This window comes from Taudactylus pleione, unplaced genomic scaffold, assembly GCF_031769625.1.
Source record: "Taudactylus pleione unplaced genomic scaffold, aTauple2 ptg000739l, whole genome shotgun sequence".
NCBI lineage: Eukaryota > Metazoa > Chordata > Amphibia > Anura > Myobatrachidae > Taudactylus > Taudactylus pleione.
Window position 1 is genome coordinate 575,753 of NW_028285141.1, and position 19,319 is coordinate 595,071.

A 19,319-nucleotide genomic window follows, 5' to 3' on the forward strand; every position below is an offset into this window, starting at 1 on the left:
CCAGAGGCAAGATAGTTGTTGGTGCCACCCCCTCTCCGTTCTTATTTACTACTAACACCCCAGTCTCAGCAGCAATCACACACACTCCAGGCACATACTCTTACCCCCCTCCACATTAATTTCCAACACCCCAGCAGCACCCAGACACACACTCTCACCCCTCCCCATTCACATCTAACACCCCAGCAGCACACACTCTCACCCCTCTCCACATTCACTTTCAACTACCCAGCAGCACCCAGACGCACACTTTCACCCCCCTCCCCATTCACTTTTAACACCCCAGCAGCACCCAAACACACACTCTCACCCCCTCCCTATTCACTTCCAACACCTCAGCAGCAACCAGACATGCACTCTCCTCCCCTGCATTTACTGCCAACACCCAAGCAGCACCTAGACATGCACTCTCCTCCCCCTGCATTTACTGCATACACTTCAGCAGCTCTCAGACACACACCCTCCCCCCTGCTTTCACTATCAACACCCTAGCAGCACCCAACCACAGGCTCTACACCCCCTGCCCATTCACTGCCAACACAGTAGCAGCACCCAGACACACCGACTTCTCCCTTCATTGACTACTAACACCCTTGTAGCAACTAAACACTCTTTCCCTTGCTTTCACTGCCAACACCCCAGTAGAACCCACACACTCTCCTCCCCTCTGAATTCACTGCCAACACCCCTGCAGCACCCAGACACACACTCCTCCCTGAAGTAACTACCAATACCCTAGCACACACAAACTACCTGTTGCTGTTTAGGGTTCTTTCATTCTTGCTATTTGCTGCTCCCACAGCAACAGCAGAGGAAGCAGGTTGCAAATGTGTAAGGGAGAAGAATTAACAAAGGAAGGACCGGTCATGCAGTTAAGACACTGCCCCACCCCTTTTCTGTGTATTGGTGAGGTTTCTTTGCTGGCGATCCGTAGAGGAAGGACTGCAGCACATGCCCTCTGGGCTCCCTGCTTATTGCTGCTCTAGGGCTCATAAAGCAGAACCTGGAACAATGGGAGATGTCAGTGTGCCCCCTTCAGGGCTGGCGTCCGAAGTTTACCACCTTCCATTATCTCCTGTATTTACGCCCCTGCTATGACACCTACGGTGGCAAAACGTGATGGCTCACTAACCATTACATATCGCATCAGCGCAGAGATCATCGGAGGGGTGTATTTTCATACCACCTCTCCAGGGACTCTTTTTTTTCCCATACATTGTAGTGCTAAGACATCCCGCATCACTGAGCTTAGAGGTGTTGCAGGATGTCTGTTAGCGCTGAGATAATCTGACATTGATACATTGACCTCGGGCATTGGAATCAAGTGTCATGTTTATCACATTGTATTGACACACTGGATCAGTATAAAAGCCCCATATGTATGGTTAAATTGTAATTCCTTTATATTCCTTTACATGCACAGGTCTCAAGGTGTCAGGGAGACAAATGTAACATCAAGTATTGGATCTCAAGTAAAAAGGGGCAACCTAATTTAGATGCCCTTTATATGGGAAGATCTTTGTTATCACCCAGTGCAGAGTATTTAGGAATATAGCTTGAAAATGAAATCAGTATAGCCGTAGGAGAGACAAAAGCAGGGTAGTACAATGAAAATAGAAATGATACAAAAATGTTAGTGTACGATTGAGTGAGAAAGCACTACTCAGAAGACACAGCAAAGAATGAGCCATGCCAGAGATATTACATCATTTTGAATCCTCCAAGGGTGAGGAGTTCAGCCTGGGATTTCCAAACCTCTCTTACTGCTCATGAATTCACAGCACATGCTGTTTTGGAGGCAGAGAAAACTGCTTTGGATTCCAGTTGTAGTCAGTACCAGCATTTATGCAGGGATGCTCAGAATTTCTTTGGCTACATGCATTCAAGACTTCACTAAGAACACACAGGGACTGCTTTCTTTCATCAGATGAAGGCCAATCATTTCTTCTTTCCTTTTGCTTATACTGTATCAGCTGCTGTGATTTTGTGATGCTTCTGCATCTTCTGCATTTCTACAGCATACAGTTTGTAGTATTAAGTTTACTTGCCAACATGTGCTCTGCAGAAAAGTAAAGATGAGATCTGAAAAGGACAGTTTGTTGCTTCAAGAGCAGAGAGTAAGTGTGCGAAATGAATGTGACATTTGTGGTATCAATAAGAGCAAACTTTATTTGTGGTTCTCATTCTCTGAGGTCTAAGCAAAGGTTTACCCATTGTGTTCCTGTGCAGGGTCTGTTTTGTTATTAATATAACATAAATATGTGTTGTCTTGGACATTGTGTGTTATATGCCTTTTAACAAAAATGTTGCTGGCCACATATCACAAATCTATCAATGACTTTTGTTGTTCTAGACAAAATTTACCTGGAATAAATGCACAAACTTATTGGCCCCTTGCAATATGGTATGATCCCTGAATTAATTTATATAAATTTAGCCTTCTACAAAAGTGGGCAAATTGGACACAGATCCAAGAACTGGTCGATTAAGTCAAATAACTGGGTCACCACATATTGAGACCATTGACATCTCTTATGCCATACTTTTTGTTCCTGTTTTACAGGATATATCCCATTACCAACAGGGGGAAGCTTGAGTCTCATTTGTACAGATTTAGTGATGCTAGTGTCCTATGCAGTGCGACCAGAATAGAATAGAATTGTCTACACTTTATTTGCATACTTTACTGTTTAATAGAACATCCTTGGAATTTCAGGCTAACACTAAATGATGCATTGCCCCATGGTTAATTTCTAAGCATTTCTATTGGGGTTTAGTGGTCCTTTAAGGAATGAAGCGATGTGATGCTTACAGAGGATGGTTTCAAACCATTGGTATGTAATAACTGAACTTAAAAATGGAATGATTTTTTTTTTACATTTAATTAGCTTTGAACAATAACTATTATTTCATGTAGCTTTGAAAAGTAACTCGAAAACAAGTCATCATTTCTTATGTTAAAATTAGAGATGTGCACGGAACCCCGTATTTTGCTTTTGCCAAAACCAACATCATAGGTTTTGGTTTGGATTCGGTTTTGGTTTTCCTTAAAATTTTATAAAAACAACTAAAATCATTTAACTTGGACTTGTTTTTGTTCCTATACTATTATCATCAATAACTTTAATTTCCCGTCAATGTTGACCACCTCATAACTCCTGAAATCACGAGGAAGAGACTTAAATGCAATCCAATATATGCGAGATCCGTTTTTTAAATCAGAGTTCCGAATTGCAAGAAGACCCTAGTCAGAACTTGGTTCTACTCTGAACCCCAAAGTGATTCCAACTGGGAATTGGTTGTACTCGGAACCCCAAAGTGATTCCAGTCTGGGGACTTGGGTCAACTCGGAACCCCTAAGTTCGGGTGTGTTCGCTTTTCTCAAAAACCCAAAAAGCTCATCTTTAATTAAAATATTTTAATAAATCTTTGCACATTCACTTCTCAGATCTGTTCATTATTATTGCACCATTGTAAGAAATATAACCATAGTTACTTCTCCTTAAGTCTATCAGGAAGTTGAGGATTTGCCAGTACTCTGTAAACTTTGCCTGTAAAAAGTGTAATAGTAGTATTAGCTGATTTATAGTTTTGGCTCTGGATGATAGATTGATAAATCAGAATGTTGTGTAGCTTTCGTATTTTATTAAACTATTAAGAGTAAGTTGTACTTCATGATTATGGGGAAACTATTAGGAAGGAAATTCATGTTTCTTTTATATATAGATTAATGGCCTACAATCAATAATGTTATAAGATGATGCCAAGTTAATGTTGTTCTTTATGATTTGATTTGAATTTGCAGTTGGAGGTCTACTGTGTTTCTGTAAGAGCTACTGTACATATTCAGATTTCGCCTGCCAGTTTAGCACTTGGCCATCATATTAACAGGCAGTTAGAATATGCATGGGCCCCAAAAGTATAACCTTAATATTTGAAAATCCAGACCAATTGCGTTACAAATATTCTGAGTTAAAAAATGCCACTAAAACCTACATCAGCCTTTTTTTGCAGTCAGGTGATCTCAGGGTACAATGGGCTCCTCCCTTAAGATCAGCTTCATCAAACAGTCTCACAAATTTTTCACTTAATGCATGAAGTGGGAAGTGAATTTGGTAAGGGTAAAAACATTGAAGATCATGAGAGAGATTTTGGGTAGTTTTCAACAATCAATTATGTTCATATTAATATAAAAACATATGCTGGGACAGTCTCTGCAATAAAGAACAGTGTCGGTGAGGAGTTTATTTAGATTTTTGCACATGCCAAAGATGGCAAAAGCTGCATAATGCCTTTCTTTCAGTTATGCACTTGCACCAATTCACACATGCACATATAAAATGTCACCTATGGTAACATCCGACCATGAGGAGGAGCCAAGGCAATGCTGTCTTGTGCAAGAAAGTACGATGAGAACGTCTCTTCCCTACGTATATTCACTTTAGCAGGCACAAAAAGACGCATAATGCCATCAAGAGATAGTGTTATGTTTGTTTCATTTATACGTCTAAATACCAGAGCCGTAACTAGACGTTTTGGTGCCCTGTGCCAGAGAGAGCATTGAGCCTTCCCCCCCTCCCCATTTTTTAAATAGGGAGATAAGATATTGCCCTGAAAAAGGGCATGGCTTCATGGGGAAGGTGCAGGGAAGAGATAGGGGAGACCAGGAGATGCTGGGGATAATAGGAAGCTACAAGTGAGAATGATAATAAAAAGAAAAATTGACGGGCCCAAACAGCGCCCCCTGCCCTGCGGTGCCCTGTGCCATGGCACTGGTCGCACTACCCTAGTTACGGCCCTGCTGAATACCATGTCAGAACAGATGCTACTTATAAATACCATGAAATAACTAGACGGACAAGCGAAAAGGCAGAGAAATCGCTGATTTCTGTGCACTTTTCAAATTCAGATGTGTCCCCATATCGGTGCAGTCACGCCAAACAGCCTTTCCTGGCACGCCCGGTCCTGTCTGACTCAGCTCTCGCATCTTTTTGACCAGAAAATGCGTCTTAAGCTGGCCATACATGGTTCGATATAGTAGCCGATCCGACGGATTGGCACGATATAACTGCTATATCGTACCGTGTATGGGCATGATATCGTCCCGTGCGCGCTCCTGTGGGGTCGTACATCGCATCTTCAGATCGTATGGAAGATTCACTCGATCTGGAGATGCGATGTACGACCCCATCTTGCGCTAGGCGGGTGAGGGAGGGGTGTGCCGGCATATCGGGCAGTCGGCCACCACTTCGCTCTGTATTTCGGGCATCGGATTGGACGTCGTGATACATGATGCATATCGCACCGTGTATGGGCCGCTTAAGTCGCACAAACAGATGATATATAAGTGCCACACAAAGATATACAAGTGTCGAATTCGAATATCAGATTAATTAGTGAAGTCTCGAGAAGCCGAATCACATGGGACCTGGCAGGTCACTTTATATAAATATGGAGTACACAAATAAATAGCTTCTACAGCTAGAATGCTGGAGAAAAGCAATGTTTTGGTTTACTAAATATAGCACTTACTGTAATCCCCTCCAGCCTCAATTATCATTTTTTCTCCGCAGATCAATAAGGTTTTACTTTATGATATGTTTTCCTATGTTTACTGAAGTGGCATACTACAGAATCTCTAACACTGTTGGTAACACTCTACCAAAATGAGTGATGATGCAACCAATTACTTTTCAGCACAGTGAAAAGATAAAAAGCATTGAGCATTAGGGGAAAACCTGCTACAGTACACCATGTAGTGTCCTATATTCTAATAATAATGAATACTGGAAATGAAAATATAATATTTAAAAAAAAAAAAAAAACCAGATGACAACATAAATACTACATATAGAAACATTGTACATACAGTTTTACAGTGTCACTTTAAGGGATAATATTTTACACAAAACTTAGGTGTGTTTTGTCCCAGGTAGCAGCCAATTAATTATGATTGTCATTGATTTGTAAGCAGACCCAGTTCTCTGCAGTGCTGCACAGTGAGGAAAACAGGGATTCCATAAAACAGTTCTATACAGGTATTGAGGGGCTCAAGATTTGGCTTTCACATCTTATCACTTAGTATGTGAAGGTGCCTACACACTAGGCGATAATTCACATGATTTGCCCGATTTCGACACATCGGAATGACAAATTGTGTAAAATATGTCCAAATCGTGAGTGTCCACTCATGATCATGATGTCGATTCTGGTCGTACATCGCTTCTTCAGATTTTGCCTGCTGCAGGCAAGATCTGCCAATCTCGGACACAATGCACTGAAAAAAGTTGAGGATGCATGATAGATTGTTTGTCACATTGGACACTTTTGAACACCAAATCGTGTCCAGGACTGCCAGGGAGCTGCTGGGGTGAGTTCAAGAGAAATCGGACACGAGATCGCATCGTGACCACATCGCAGAGTGTGTAGGCACCTTGAGTCCATATGTTTAAAAAAATAATCAAGACATTCTATCAAGCCTGACCCCACATAGTTGCAGTTTATCCTGTTGGTATAATATAATATGAAGACAGCAGGGGCAGTTGTGCTGGAGTAACAGGAGTCATAATAATGTGTCTATGATTCTATAGTTCATATTTTTCCAATATTTCCAGATCACAGATACATTTGTAAAAGATTTATACGCCATCAGTCCACCTGTCATTGTGGTGGATATGACTAAACTTTTTTTTTTTTCAACTACATATGATTGTAACAGTCATCCCAAAAAGGCTGAATGTTTTTTATTCTTGCCTTTCCATCTTGTCTGTTTAGATTTCTCGTAGCAAACAAAATTTCTCTAGCGCTGCTAGTTTCCAGGAAGACTGCCAGGGAAAACGTTCAACTCCATAAAAAGAAAAGAAGTAAGACATACACATACGGTGTATTCTTTACTTTGTTTAAGTTTTTCATGTTCTCACTGTCTTCTTCTAGTTTTATAGTGTTTGTGATTAGTTTTGAGAAGTGTCGATAAACAAGTTGTTTATGAAATCTGAAAAGGTTCTGACTATCCCCTGTTATCTGTGGTATTCCAACAGAACTGTGTGATTAATAGTATAAGCACAGCAGCCACAAGCAATTACTTATAATATGCAGGAATGACAGCTGGCAGTGAACAGAACATGGCCCCAAATATGGTTCCTCTTCCGCTCCTCCCATAATCTAAACATTTCATCTGCAAGTTTATTTATAAGCTCCCTTGAACGTTTCTTGCAAACAGTAAGAATTTCCCTGTGTTCATTTTTCTTTCAGTTCATCTGCAAGTGATCTCTCCAGCTATGACCATGGGTGTTTAAGACGGAGCCTTGACCAGTACAGTTCAAGGGGGAGCATGGAAAGCCTGGACCATACGTCATCTGCATATAATCCTTGTCAGCTTTCACCTGCCAAGTCCACCAACTCCATAGATCAACTTGCTCATCTGCACAACAAAAGAGACTCTGCTTACAGTTCATTCTCCACTAACGCCAGTATACCAGAATACCACCCTACTACATTCTGCAAGGAGAGGTCCTACTCTATGGAAAGCATGTTTTCTCGGGGTAACTTGCAAGATGGAATAAAGCATGCAGATATCAGGTATATCAAGACAGTCTATGATGCTCAGCGTGGTGTCTCAGAAGAGTATGAGGTGAATTTATCAACTGTCAAAAACCATGGTAGACTTTCCAGTGGTTATGTTAGGAACAATAGAGGCCCTGTTGGAAGACTTGATCAGAACAGAGTTTTTTCTGAGAGTGATATAGCTGAAAAGGGGCCACCTATGCCACCTACTAGGAGTGACAGTTATGCAGTAACCAGACATCATGACAGACCAAGTTCCTGGTCTAGTTTGGACCAAAATAAGTCTCTTCGAACACATTCTAAAGGGCCAGGATCACATCCTAGCAGTGCCACTTGCAGTACAAATCAACAGCTGAAAGCAGTGTTTGGCGACGGACAGTTGCATACTGTGTTGGAGAAAAGTCCAGAATGTAGCCCACTAATGAAACCTAAGCAACTATTTTCACAAGTCCCACAGCCTGGACAACCTATGCTTCCTACAGGAATCTACCCTGTCCCATCTCCAGAGCCACATTTTGCTCATGCTCCTCAACCTCTTAAAATTAACAATGGAAGACTTTATCCAGCATTGGCCAAAGAGGGAGCTTATTGTCCCACTGCAACCACTAAAGGTAAAGGAGTTTTTTCTCCACAGACTAAAAGTATTCAGAATGTTCATAACAGTTCTATTGTATCATATCCAGTGGACCAATCCAATAAAGTTGAAGAAAAAAAGGATGATGGTCCTACACAATTTACTCACTACAAGCTTCACTTCTCTGCTGGTTCTGAAATTACCCCTGATGCAAAAGTAAATCACTGCTTAAGTAACAATAATCATCTGCAGCCAAAAAGTGAATCTAGAATAAAAACACGAAGAGTGGGTTCTAGTGATGAACAAGCTAATGGTAATGTACAAGAGTTCATCAATAATGGAAAAAGTAGGAGTCGGTCTGGGCCTGCTTTCCAGAATGAGCGGAGCCCAAACCATACCATGCCACTTTTAACCACTGTAGCGACAGGGAAGGAATCACACAGAAATAATAACAGCATTGAGACAAACAAAGATAAGGATCTGGGTTGCCAATACAATTCCATTTCTTCATCGAACAATAAAATTGATGACAGAGACTCTCCACTAGCTTTTGACCATAAAAACAAATTGAACAGCCCAAGCTTTACAAAACATATTGAAGACCTTGACAGCTCAGTGATGTCTTATCACCTACAATCTGATCAGCCTTCCTCACCTCCACATAAGAACTCTGTTGACTTTACCAGAAGAAGATTAAGTTCAGGCAGCAACCAAAGTGGCAATAATCTACTACATGGTAGGACAGATGTCAAACAAAGGTCTTCTTCAGTTTTAGAAAAAATCAGCAAGATTGAGCAACGAGAGCAGGAATGTCAGAAGTCTCAGGTCTCAAGTGGCAGCATATATGGTCAAAATTCAGGACAGTGCACAAGAGGAACAAACAACAGAGAGTCTGTAAATAGCATTGAAGAATTAAGGAACAAGTTTCATTCACAGGATCAAGTTCAAGTTGTTGAATGCAAACAACTTTCAGGTTCCCATGCTACTGAGAACATTATTGGTGTTCACCATATAAAAAGAGGGGACATTCAGAAAGCAGCAGTGGAAACTGAAGTAGGCATAGTACAGGAGATTAATGACAAGCAGCATGTTTTGCAAGCCTTGGCAGATGGTGATAAAGTAATAGCTGATTCTCAAACAATGCCAAATAAAGAAGACCAATGGCAGGGTGCTGCACAAGACACTCTAGGTTTTAGCAGGGCTTACAGAAACAGTATCAAAGATGCACAATCCAAAGTCCTAGAAGCAACATCTTATAGACGCAAAGATTTGGAATTTAGCCCACCACAATACAAGGCACAAGAGAAGAATGTAAAGAGACCTTCTTCAGCTGTTCTCCATTGCAAAACTCCCCCTGTATCCCCTCATGCTCCAAAAGAAAGACACAGTGTTACTCCCATGGACACCTTTGCTAAGAACCAGGAGCATCACAGTCAAGAGGGGCCAGGTGTGTCATACCAAGTACCTCGAATTGGGGCCAGGAGGCGTTTGACAACAGAGCAGAAAAAGCGATCATATTCAGAGCCAGAAAAGATGAATGAGGTTGGTGCATCAGACAATGAGTCAGCCTCTACAAGGATTCAAAAGAAAGTACAAAACAAGTGCTTCTTGGAGCAAACTGTGGCAGACAGGCGTAGAATGTTTGAGAGAGATGGCAAAGCTTGTTCTACTGTTAATCTGTCAAAACCAGAACTTAAGCAGCTTCAGCAGAACGCTCTTGCGGACTACATAGAACGCAAGACAGGTCGGAGGCCTTCCTCCCAGGAATATGGCTTATTAAAAGAAAGATCACAGAGCACCTACTTTTCAGGTAGCTTGATGGACAATCAGAGTGTCTCCTCTACGTCTAGCATAAATTCCCTACAGGAGCACAACATGTCATTCCCGAGTAGGGATCCAAGAGATAAACTATTTAAAACTAGATGTGTTTCATCCACACTTCCACCTGGTCTCACAGGCTTGTTTGACTTAGTCAGCTTAGAGCAGAAAAATGAACATCCAGAAAACCGTGGCCGCAGCAGCTCTTTTGTCCAGCAACGACTTCGACTAGATTGTAGATCGAAAACAGAATGCAAAAGCTCCCCAGCACACCAACAGAGAGAAACGGCTGCTTCCAAACTAACAGAATTGCTAGAGGTCTCAGCTGCATTACCTGGAGATTTGTGTGAAACATTTCAGCAGCCTGTTTCCCTGCATGTAAGATCAGGGTCCTCTCCTGCTGGTGAAAAGAAAAGCCAGGTACGTGGAAATGAATAGTACAAGTCAATAATTGGGGAATGGTACGTTTTGTCACTTTAAATATTTCTTTCCATAAGATTTCAGTTTATTTTGTATTTTTGTACTGAAAATGGGCAATGTCAGTCCTTCACCTATCCTAAACATCATGTAAATATAAATGTTTTATTAATAATTCCCTTTCTGCACAAAATGTTCTTAAATACTAACATAACAGTCATGAATACAGTATAGTACTCAAATGAATTAATTATTTTTTTTACCTTGCAACAATGTAAGCAATATGTTTTGGCACCAAACACTTAATACAAAGACTAGGGCTTCACCAGTCAGTGTGCATATATATATATATATATATATATATATACCTGTATATATATATATATATATATATATGTATATATATCGGTATAGATCCTGCACTCACATCAGAAAAAGTTCATCAATGGGGTGCATCCAAGATCAGATATTTTAAAAAAAAACTGATCCATAAATATCAACACAAATCCCAGTCGCCTGGATACGAGCACTCTCCAATAAATCAATAGAAATCTTAATTCAATTCAGGTTTAATCGGAAAATAGGTTGCCACATATAATTGTCGACGTTTCGATTCCAATGGGAACCTTTTTCAAAACTGGCAAAAAGTGCAAAAATGCATCCTATGTACAGAGTTCAAATTGCATCTAAAAATGGAAATACAAAAAAACAAACAAACATAATCAGTGCACGCACTGCAAAGTGTCATAATACCAATAAAGCAGAATACATTCTATATATACAGATAAAGAAAGTCATAAGTTTCAAAGTTGTGACTTTCTTTATCAACTATAGCCTCCGTCTTTGAACTATTATTGGGTATGTATAACATATGCGCTTAATATCTTTAGAATATACCTGTTCTTTATGTATTAAATATGGAGCCTGGGAGACTGTTTTACTGTATATATATAATGTTTTCTGCTTTATTGGTATTATGACACTTTGCAGTGCGTGCACTGATTATGTTAGATGTAATTTGAACTCTGTACATAGGATGCATTTTATTTTTGCACTTTTTGCCAGTCTTGAAAAAGGTTCCCATTGGAATCGAAACGTCGACAATTATATGTGGCAACCTATTTTCCGATTAAACCTGAATTGAATTAAGATTTATATTGATTTATTGGAGAGTGCTCCTATCCAGGCGACTGGGATTTGTGTTGATATATATAAATATATATATATACCTGTGTATATATATTTATATATCTATATATATATATACTTATATATATATATATATTGTGATAGGAACATTGGTAAAGTGGTCTGTGGCAGGTACATTTGTCCCAGATTCCTGTCTTATGTGTTTTAAACCTCCAGGAGAAAGTCTGCAGTATAGCAGGCTTGAGTTTCGGCTTTTTGAAAAGCCGGTTTGGGACCTGGGGGTTGTGGGTGATAGGAGAGGGAGGGCTCCACCCACGGCCACTCCAGGTTTTGGTTCTCGCAGCCTGGTAACAGGTTTGTTAGGGTTTCCACCTGAGAGTGGCCAATATAAGCCTAGTTTGGATAAGGCTGAGTGTCTCACCTGGGAGAGCAGGCAGGGAGTTTGCTCAGAGACACTTGGAAACCTAACTGTGAGTGTTGTGCTGTGCTTTTGTTGCTGGCGAGGGCATTAGGCCCTGCCAGGTTCTGGTAGTGAGGGAACTACCTGTGAAGTTAGTGCCCCGACAGGGCTAGGATTTATATTTATGTTTTCTTTATATTTCTGACATTGTACAATAAAGACTGGTGCCGACCAGCTTGTACTTGCATCCAGACTGGTGTGCTGCTTCCCTGCTGCTGTGTGTGTGTGTAAGGAAGGAGTCCTCTACCCAGGAGAGGGACCCCCTAACCTAACTGTGTCACAATATGGTGGAGAATGCTGGCAACTACACACACTGAAGTTGCAGCAAGAGGAAAACTTTCCATTTAAAAATTAAAGGGACAGACACCCAATTTGTAAGTGTGGAAATAACGCTGTGTCCTTGGAGTCCCATAGAGGAGGCGTCAGCCAATGCTCAGAGAGGCAAGGTTCAGCTTCCAACCTACACCCCAGGACAAAATGGAGGACATTATTAAGGCCTTGCTCCAAGCTACAGCAGCTCAGCAGGAGACAAACAAACTTCAGCAGGAATCTACCAGAGCTCAGCAGGAATCCACCAGGGTGTAACTGTTGGCCTTGGAGACAGCCCAGAGGCAACAACAGGTCGCCATCGAGGAAACCTGCCAGGCCATAAAAGAGGTGGTACAGCACCTGCTCGCCCGGCCCAGAGATGCTACTGGTCCTCCCACACCCACTCACTCCGTACCAGCCAGTGACTTCCTCCAAAAGATGACTTCGGGCGATGATGTGGAGGCCTATCTCACCGCGTTTGAAAGAACGGCCGAAAGGGAGAGTTGGCCCAAGGAGCAGTGGGCAAGTCTGGTGGCACCTTTTTTGTCTGGGGAGCCACAAAAGGCCTATTTCGACTTATGCCTGGCTGATGCCAAGGACTATAAAAAACTAAAACAGGAGATCCTAACTCGCTTGGGAGTCACCACCTTTGTTCGTGCCCAACGGGTCCACCGCTGGGAGTTCCATAGGGACAAGCCTCCACATTCACAGATGCATGACCTCGTCCATCTGTCCTCAAAATGGCTACAGCCCGAGACGCTGATGGGACCACAGATCGTGGAAAGGGTCGTGATGGACCGGTACCTGCGATCATTACCTGTGACTCTGCGCAAGTGGGTGAGCCATGCAGACCCTAAGTCCGCATCTGGGCAAATTCCAGCACGTCCCATGTTTTGCTCACACAATAAACTTGGTGGTGCAGAATTTTCTGAAAAGCGACAGGGGCGTGCAGGAGACGCTTTGGGTGGCCCGAAAAATTTCTGGCCACTTTCGCCATTCAGCGACTGCGTGCCGAAGACTGGAGCGCCAGCAAACACTCTTGAACCTGCCCCGCCATCACCTGAAGCAAGAGGTTGTGACGCGGTGGAACTCAACCCTCTATATGCTTCAGAGGATGGAGGAGCAGCAAAAGGCCATACAAGCCTATACATCCACCTATGACATAGGCAAAGGAGGGGGTATGCACCTGACTCAAGCGCAGTGGAGAATGATTTCCGTGTTGTGCAAGGTTCTTCAGCCCTTCGAACTTGCCACACGTGAAGTCAGTTCAGACACTGCCAGCTTGAGTCAGGTCATTCCCCTCATCAGGCTTTTGCAGAAGCAGCTGGAGAAAGTGAAGGAGGAGCTAAGACGGAGCGATTCCGCTCGGCATGTGGGACTTGTGGATGAAGCCCTTCATTCGCTTTGCCAGGATTCCAGGGTGGTCAATCTGTTGAAATCAGACCACTACATTTTGGCCACCGTGCTCGATCCTAGGTTTAAAGCCTATGTGGTGTCTCTCTTTCCGGCCGACACAAGCCTGCAGAGGTGCAAAGACCTGCTGGTGAACACACTGTCAGCTGAAGCGGAACGTGACACGTCAACGGCTCCTTCTTCATTTTCTCCCGCAACTGGGGCTGCCAGGAAAAAACTTAGGTATCCTAAGCAACCCGCTGGCGGTGATGCAGGGCAGGCAGGACCAAGTTTGGACATCTGGTCCGGACTGAAGGACCTGGCAACAATTTCTGACATGTCTACTGTCACTGCATATGATACTGTCACCATTGACAGAATGGTGGAGGATTACATCGGTGACAGCATCCAAGTAGGCATGTCAGACAGTCCATACCTGTACTGGCAGGAAAAAGAGGCAATTTGGAGGCCCCTGTACAAACTGGCTCTATTTTACCTGAGTTGCCCCCCCTCCAGTGTGTACTCCGAAAGAGTGTTTAGTGCAGCCGGGAACCTTGTCAGCGAAAGGCGTAGGAGGTTGCTTCCACAGAATGTGGAGAAGATGATGTTCATCAAAATTAATTATCAGCTCTTCCAGGGAGACCAGCCTCCAGAAGGTACAGAGGGACCTGTGGTGGTGGATTCAAGTGGGGACGAGTTAATACTTTGTGAGGATGAGGATGTACACACTGAAGAGGGTGAGGAATCGGTGGATGAGGAGGATGAGGATGACATCTTGCCTCCGTAGAGCCAGTTTGTGCAGGGACACATTAATTGCCAGCTTGTTTTGTGGGGGCCCAAACGAACCAATCATTTCAGCCACAGTTGTGTGGCAGACCCTGGCGCTGAAATGATTGATTTGTTAAAGTGTGCATGTCCTGTTTATACAACATAAGGGTGGGTGGGAGGGCCCAAGGACAATTCCATCTTGCACCTCTTTTTTTCTTTGCATTATGTACAGTTTGGGGCCTAGTTTTTCTAACTGCCATCCTGCCTGCCACTGCAGTGTCACTCCTAGATGGGTCACGTGTTTGTGCCGCCCACTCGTGTCGCTTAGCATAGTCATCCAGCTACCTCGGTGCAACCTTTTGGACATAAAAACACTATTGTGAGGTGTGAGGTGTTCAGAATAGACTGGAAATGAGTGGAAATTAAGGTTATTGAGGTTAATAATAGCATAGGAGCAGAAAAACCTACAAATTCTGTGATTTTAGCTGTTTTTATGCTTTTTTTCAAAAAAATACAGATCCAAAACACAAAACCCAGAACCCAAAACACGGAAGGGTGGTTTTGGCAAAACCAATCCAGATCCAAAACACGAAGAAAGATCCAGATCCAAAACCAAAACACAAAACACGAAAAGTGGCCGATGCACACCCCTAATTCATAGAGAACATTTCATTCTCATGCTCAGTGGTCACAGCACACAGCATGATCAGATGATGGGTACAGTGTAAGAAATGAGCATTTACTCATTTTACTGTTGAGCTTGCAGTTTCTATTCTATTTCAATCTTTATTTTTTTTATGTTAGTACAATACCTATTGAATCTGTCTCTTCTCTGCACTTTACATATGAATGAAGTCGGCATTAGACAGGAAATATTAACAAGAAGGGTAGTAAATAGGTGGAATCGCCTTCCAACAGAAGTGATTGAGGCATGTATTGTAGTTGATTAAGGGGGGTATTTATCAAAGCTTGGAGAGAGATAAAATACCAATCATTCAGCTCCTGTCATTTTTTCAAATACACCCTGTAAAATGAAGCCGATTGGTTATGGTGCATACACACGGTCCAACTTTGCAGGACGATATGAACAATAATGATATCGTTATATCATTCATATCATTGACTTTTTTGCATTGAACGACCAACGATGAGCGTGACCGTATGCACGATAACGATATCTGAGGTCGACCATACATGCAGGCCAACTTGGTCGATTTCATAAGTTAAATACTGTCACATATCGTTCATCGTTCATGATATTGTTCAACGATACCGTTAATTTTTAAAGTAGAAAATATCATTCAACAATATCGATGATCGAGCAAGTTGGACCGTGTGTATGCACCATTAGACTTTTATCTCTCCACTTAGGGGTCTATTTACTAAGCCTTGGATAGAGATACAGTGAACGGAGATAAAGTACCAGCCAATCAGCTCCTAACAGCCAAGTCACAGGCTGTATTTGGAAAATGACAGGAGCTGGTTGGCTGGTACTTTATCTCTGTCCACTTTATCTCCATCCAAGGCTTAGTAAATGGACCCCTTTATCTCTCTCCATGCTTTGATAAATACCCCCTAAATATTCTGAGGTTAGACACAGGCTATCCTTAATATGAAATGGAAAACTTGTATTGCTTTTATTTCTAGTTTGTGCTTGACCCCGTGTTTACTTTGTGACATCAAAGTGAGCATTGTTAAGTCTTTACTCAGGGCCGGACTGCCCATCTGGAGCCAATGGGCAGATGGGCCGGTCCAGTGTTAAACCCTAGTCGAGCAGCTCCGCCTCCCTGCACTTTGCTTGTCCGGGATACTGAAAGACGGGGGCGTGCCACGGGGACAGGCCCCTGTGACTCGCTGCACGCCCCTGTGAGATGTAACAATGCCCCTTTTGTGGCAAGGTCACGCCAAGGTTGATAAGCAGCCCCAGTCCGTCCCTGGCTGCACTACAGTTTATTTAGAAAACTACAGTATTGTCTACTCTTAAAATTGTTGGGGTTCCCCCACATGGAGCACCTGCAGATAGGGAGCAGCTGATGGCATCTTACCTGTGAACCTGCCAGCAGCTAAACTGTCATATCAGTGATAGGCTGTGAGAATGGTGCTGGGCTATGATGTCAAACACCCCCTTCATGGTGAGCATCGGGGTGGGGGGTGCATGGGTGCCAACAATACTTCCACCATCCTGGTTCCAAAATATAAGTTTTGAAGCTTACTGTAGTTACACTTTAAATATTACTATTCCTTATATATTAATTTTGTTATATACACTTCCATAGTAATAAATAGTATGCCAAATAAGCCATTACTCTAGACATTTCTGTAATTTGTCCCCAATAGTAATAATAACACAAAAACTAATATAACAATATATATGTGCAATGGTATTTTTCTTTACAGATATTTATCCATACTTCTGGAATGAAACTTTTCCTAACCATGCTGAGGTCCTGTATCTCCAAATTATTGTGTGTTTAGCTCTGCACAAACATCTCTGGGTTTTAAACACTGTTGATTACGCACTCAGTTTGAGCTGGAGCTTAGGAAGTATGTGGGAATGCAGCTAAACATGTGGGATTAGACTGTCCATAGTCGCTTAATTGCGTATAATTCACGGGTAGTAGACAAAAATGTCTTTTAACTAGGTCAGAGCAAAACTGTTCCCAAGCCCACTGACTTCAAATAAAAAAAACTTGCTGACCATGTTTGGTTGCTGTTTGACACTTTTAAATAGGTATTTCTCCTGTATTACATTATACATAATAGTTTATTATAATATCAATTACTAAAATATTTTTTTTATTTTGTCTTGGACTCCATCCTCTCATTTCTGTTGTGAATCATTTTATGCAAATAGCAACTCAATATATTGATTTTAGGACATTTATTAATACAAAAAAATCTTATGAATCAGTAATGTCCAGTAGACTGATTGTGGTCTATCTGTACATTTCTAGCTCAGTTAAAATAGTAGTAGTAATAATTATAACAATTCATTATTATTATTATTATTATTATTAATAATTATTATTATTATTACTAGTACTGCTATAGATGCTCATGAAGTAGAGGTCAATTCCTTTTTTTGGGTCTAACCTTATTTTTAATCATTTACTGTCGGTCCAAAACCTTATAATATGGTGCCTGCAAGTATTTAACAAAGCAAAAGCTGTATGTTTAATGTAGTTTATCTATATTTGCAATGAAAGTAATTGTCACGTGAACCCATTAAATGGTATAAGGACAATGGGCCTGATTCAGACAAGCTCGCGAGCACTGAGCGCTCGCAAGCAGGTCGATTGTGCCCTAGTGCGCATGCGCACGACGGAGGGAGCTCCGTCATGCGCATGCGCGAGACCCGAATAGCGACGGCCAAGCCGTCGCTATGGGTCTCGCACCAAAGGGGGCGTGCTGTCGATGGTGAGTGACAGCACGCCCCCTTTGGTGGGCATGCCGGGGGCGTTGCTGCCCAGACTGAGGCGTTACCATGGGAACGACTACCGTCTGGGGCCGGGCCCACTGACATCACTAGTGATGTCAGTGGGAGTGCTTTTGGCTCTGATAGAGCCAAAAGCACTCCTGGGCTTGCGGCAGTGAGACCCTACCGCAGGGTCTCGTCGCAAGCCCGATGGTCGCGGTAGTCTTGACCATCGCGACCATCTTTTTGGCCGCTCGCTTAAGCTGTGGGTGGTCACCCACAGCTATGCGAGCGGCCAGGAGGCCGCTCCAATAATAGGTAGGTCGGCCCTGATTCAGAGTGAGCGCTCTTGTCAGAGCGTCCGGCTCTGAATCAGGCCCTATGTTCAATGCAGCTCTAGAGGCATTAGTATGAATAATCAGCAAATTATTACTATTAATATTGCTAGAACAAATAAAAGTAAAAAAAAATATATAATGAACAGAACTGTTGGACTGTCTACATAAAATAAAATAAATCAAATGGAAAAGACCATGGCTAACATGGGTAAAATACTGGGTAAAAATTTGACAATGCCATTCCTAACAACTATACCATTTTCTGCAGGATCTGATTTGAGGGAGCTGTCCTGCTGTCCTATAATCGTTACATTTGTCCCGATATGTGTGAGGTTCAGAGGTATGTCCCCAGCTGCACACAGCGGATGCAGGTGGCCCCAGTATGTACGACAGTAATACCCATTTCACACTGCCATCAATAACCAGGGTTATTTAACGTGAACGCGCAGCAACTCGGGATATTGCTCAATGTGCAAGGGCCCAGTTGAAATAACCCAGGTCGAGCGACCCGGCATTTTAACCCAGGTAACGTGCATGGTTGAGCCTGGGTTCAACCCGGCTCATGGTGCATTGTGAACGGGTAACCCAGGTTGATGCTACCCAGGACCCTTTCACAGCATAGGAAGAACTGGATCTTGGAGGTGATCTCATCTCCAAGCGCTGGCTCAGCATGTAACGGCGGTGACGTCATTGACCTGGCAATAAGCCGAGTTGGACCGCCAGTCTGAAAGGGCTTCTTGACAGGGTCACACCCAGGATGGACCTGTGTACAAAATCCCGGGTGCAGCGTGAAAGGGGTATAACACTTTGTAGGGAGTGGAGAGTGGGCTAGCACAGAAGTTAGAGAATACATTTCTCTTTATTAAGTTGTAGATATAATTAGGACTGTACAATACATATATCACATTTGTACAGTTGAGCAGAACATAGTTAAATACACAAAGGTCCCTATTTATTACAATTCACATTTCAAATGCGGGTGTAGTGTGATACGTTCATAGGCAAACGCAGGGGGGGTTTCCGTCTGCCTGGAAACCCCCCTCCCCAGTCCACACCATGACAACAATAGAAATAGTAATATAATAGAATTTTACTAGTGCTGCATTTTATTCTTAG

The 19,319-nt window shown here is 42.5% G+C and overlaps 1 protein-coding gene across 2 annotated transcripts in view; it reads left to right on the forward strand.

Annotated features, from left to right (window-relative positions):
* Window positions 1-19,319, forward strand: part of SHROOM3 (shroom family member 3) — a 260,069-nt gene that overhangs the window by 210,550 nt on the left and 30,200 nt on the right. For both annotated transcript variants that reach the window (XM_088457135.1, XM_088457134.1), the window contains one exon: window positions 7,252-10,375. In XM_088457135.1, the coding sequence (XP_088313261.1) occupies window positions 7,252-10,375 (3,124 nt within the window). The remainder of the gene's footprint in view (window positions 1-7,251; window positions 10,376-19,319) is intronic.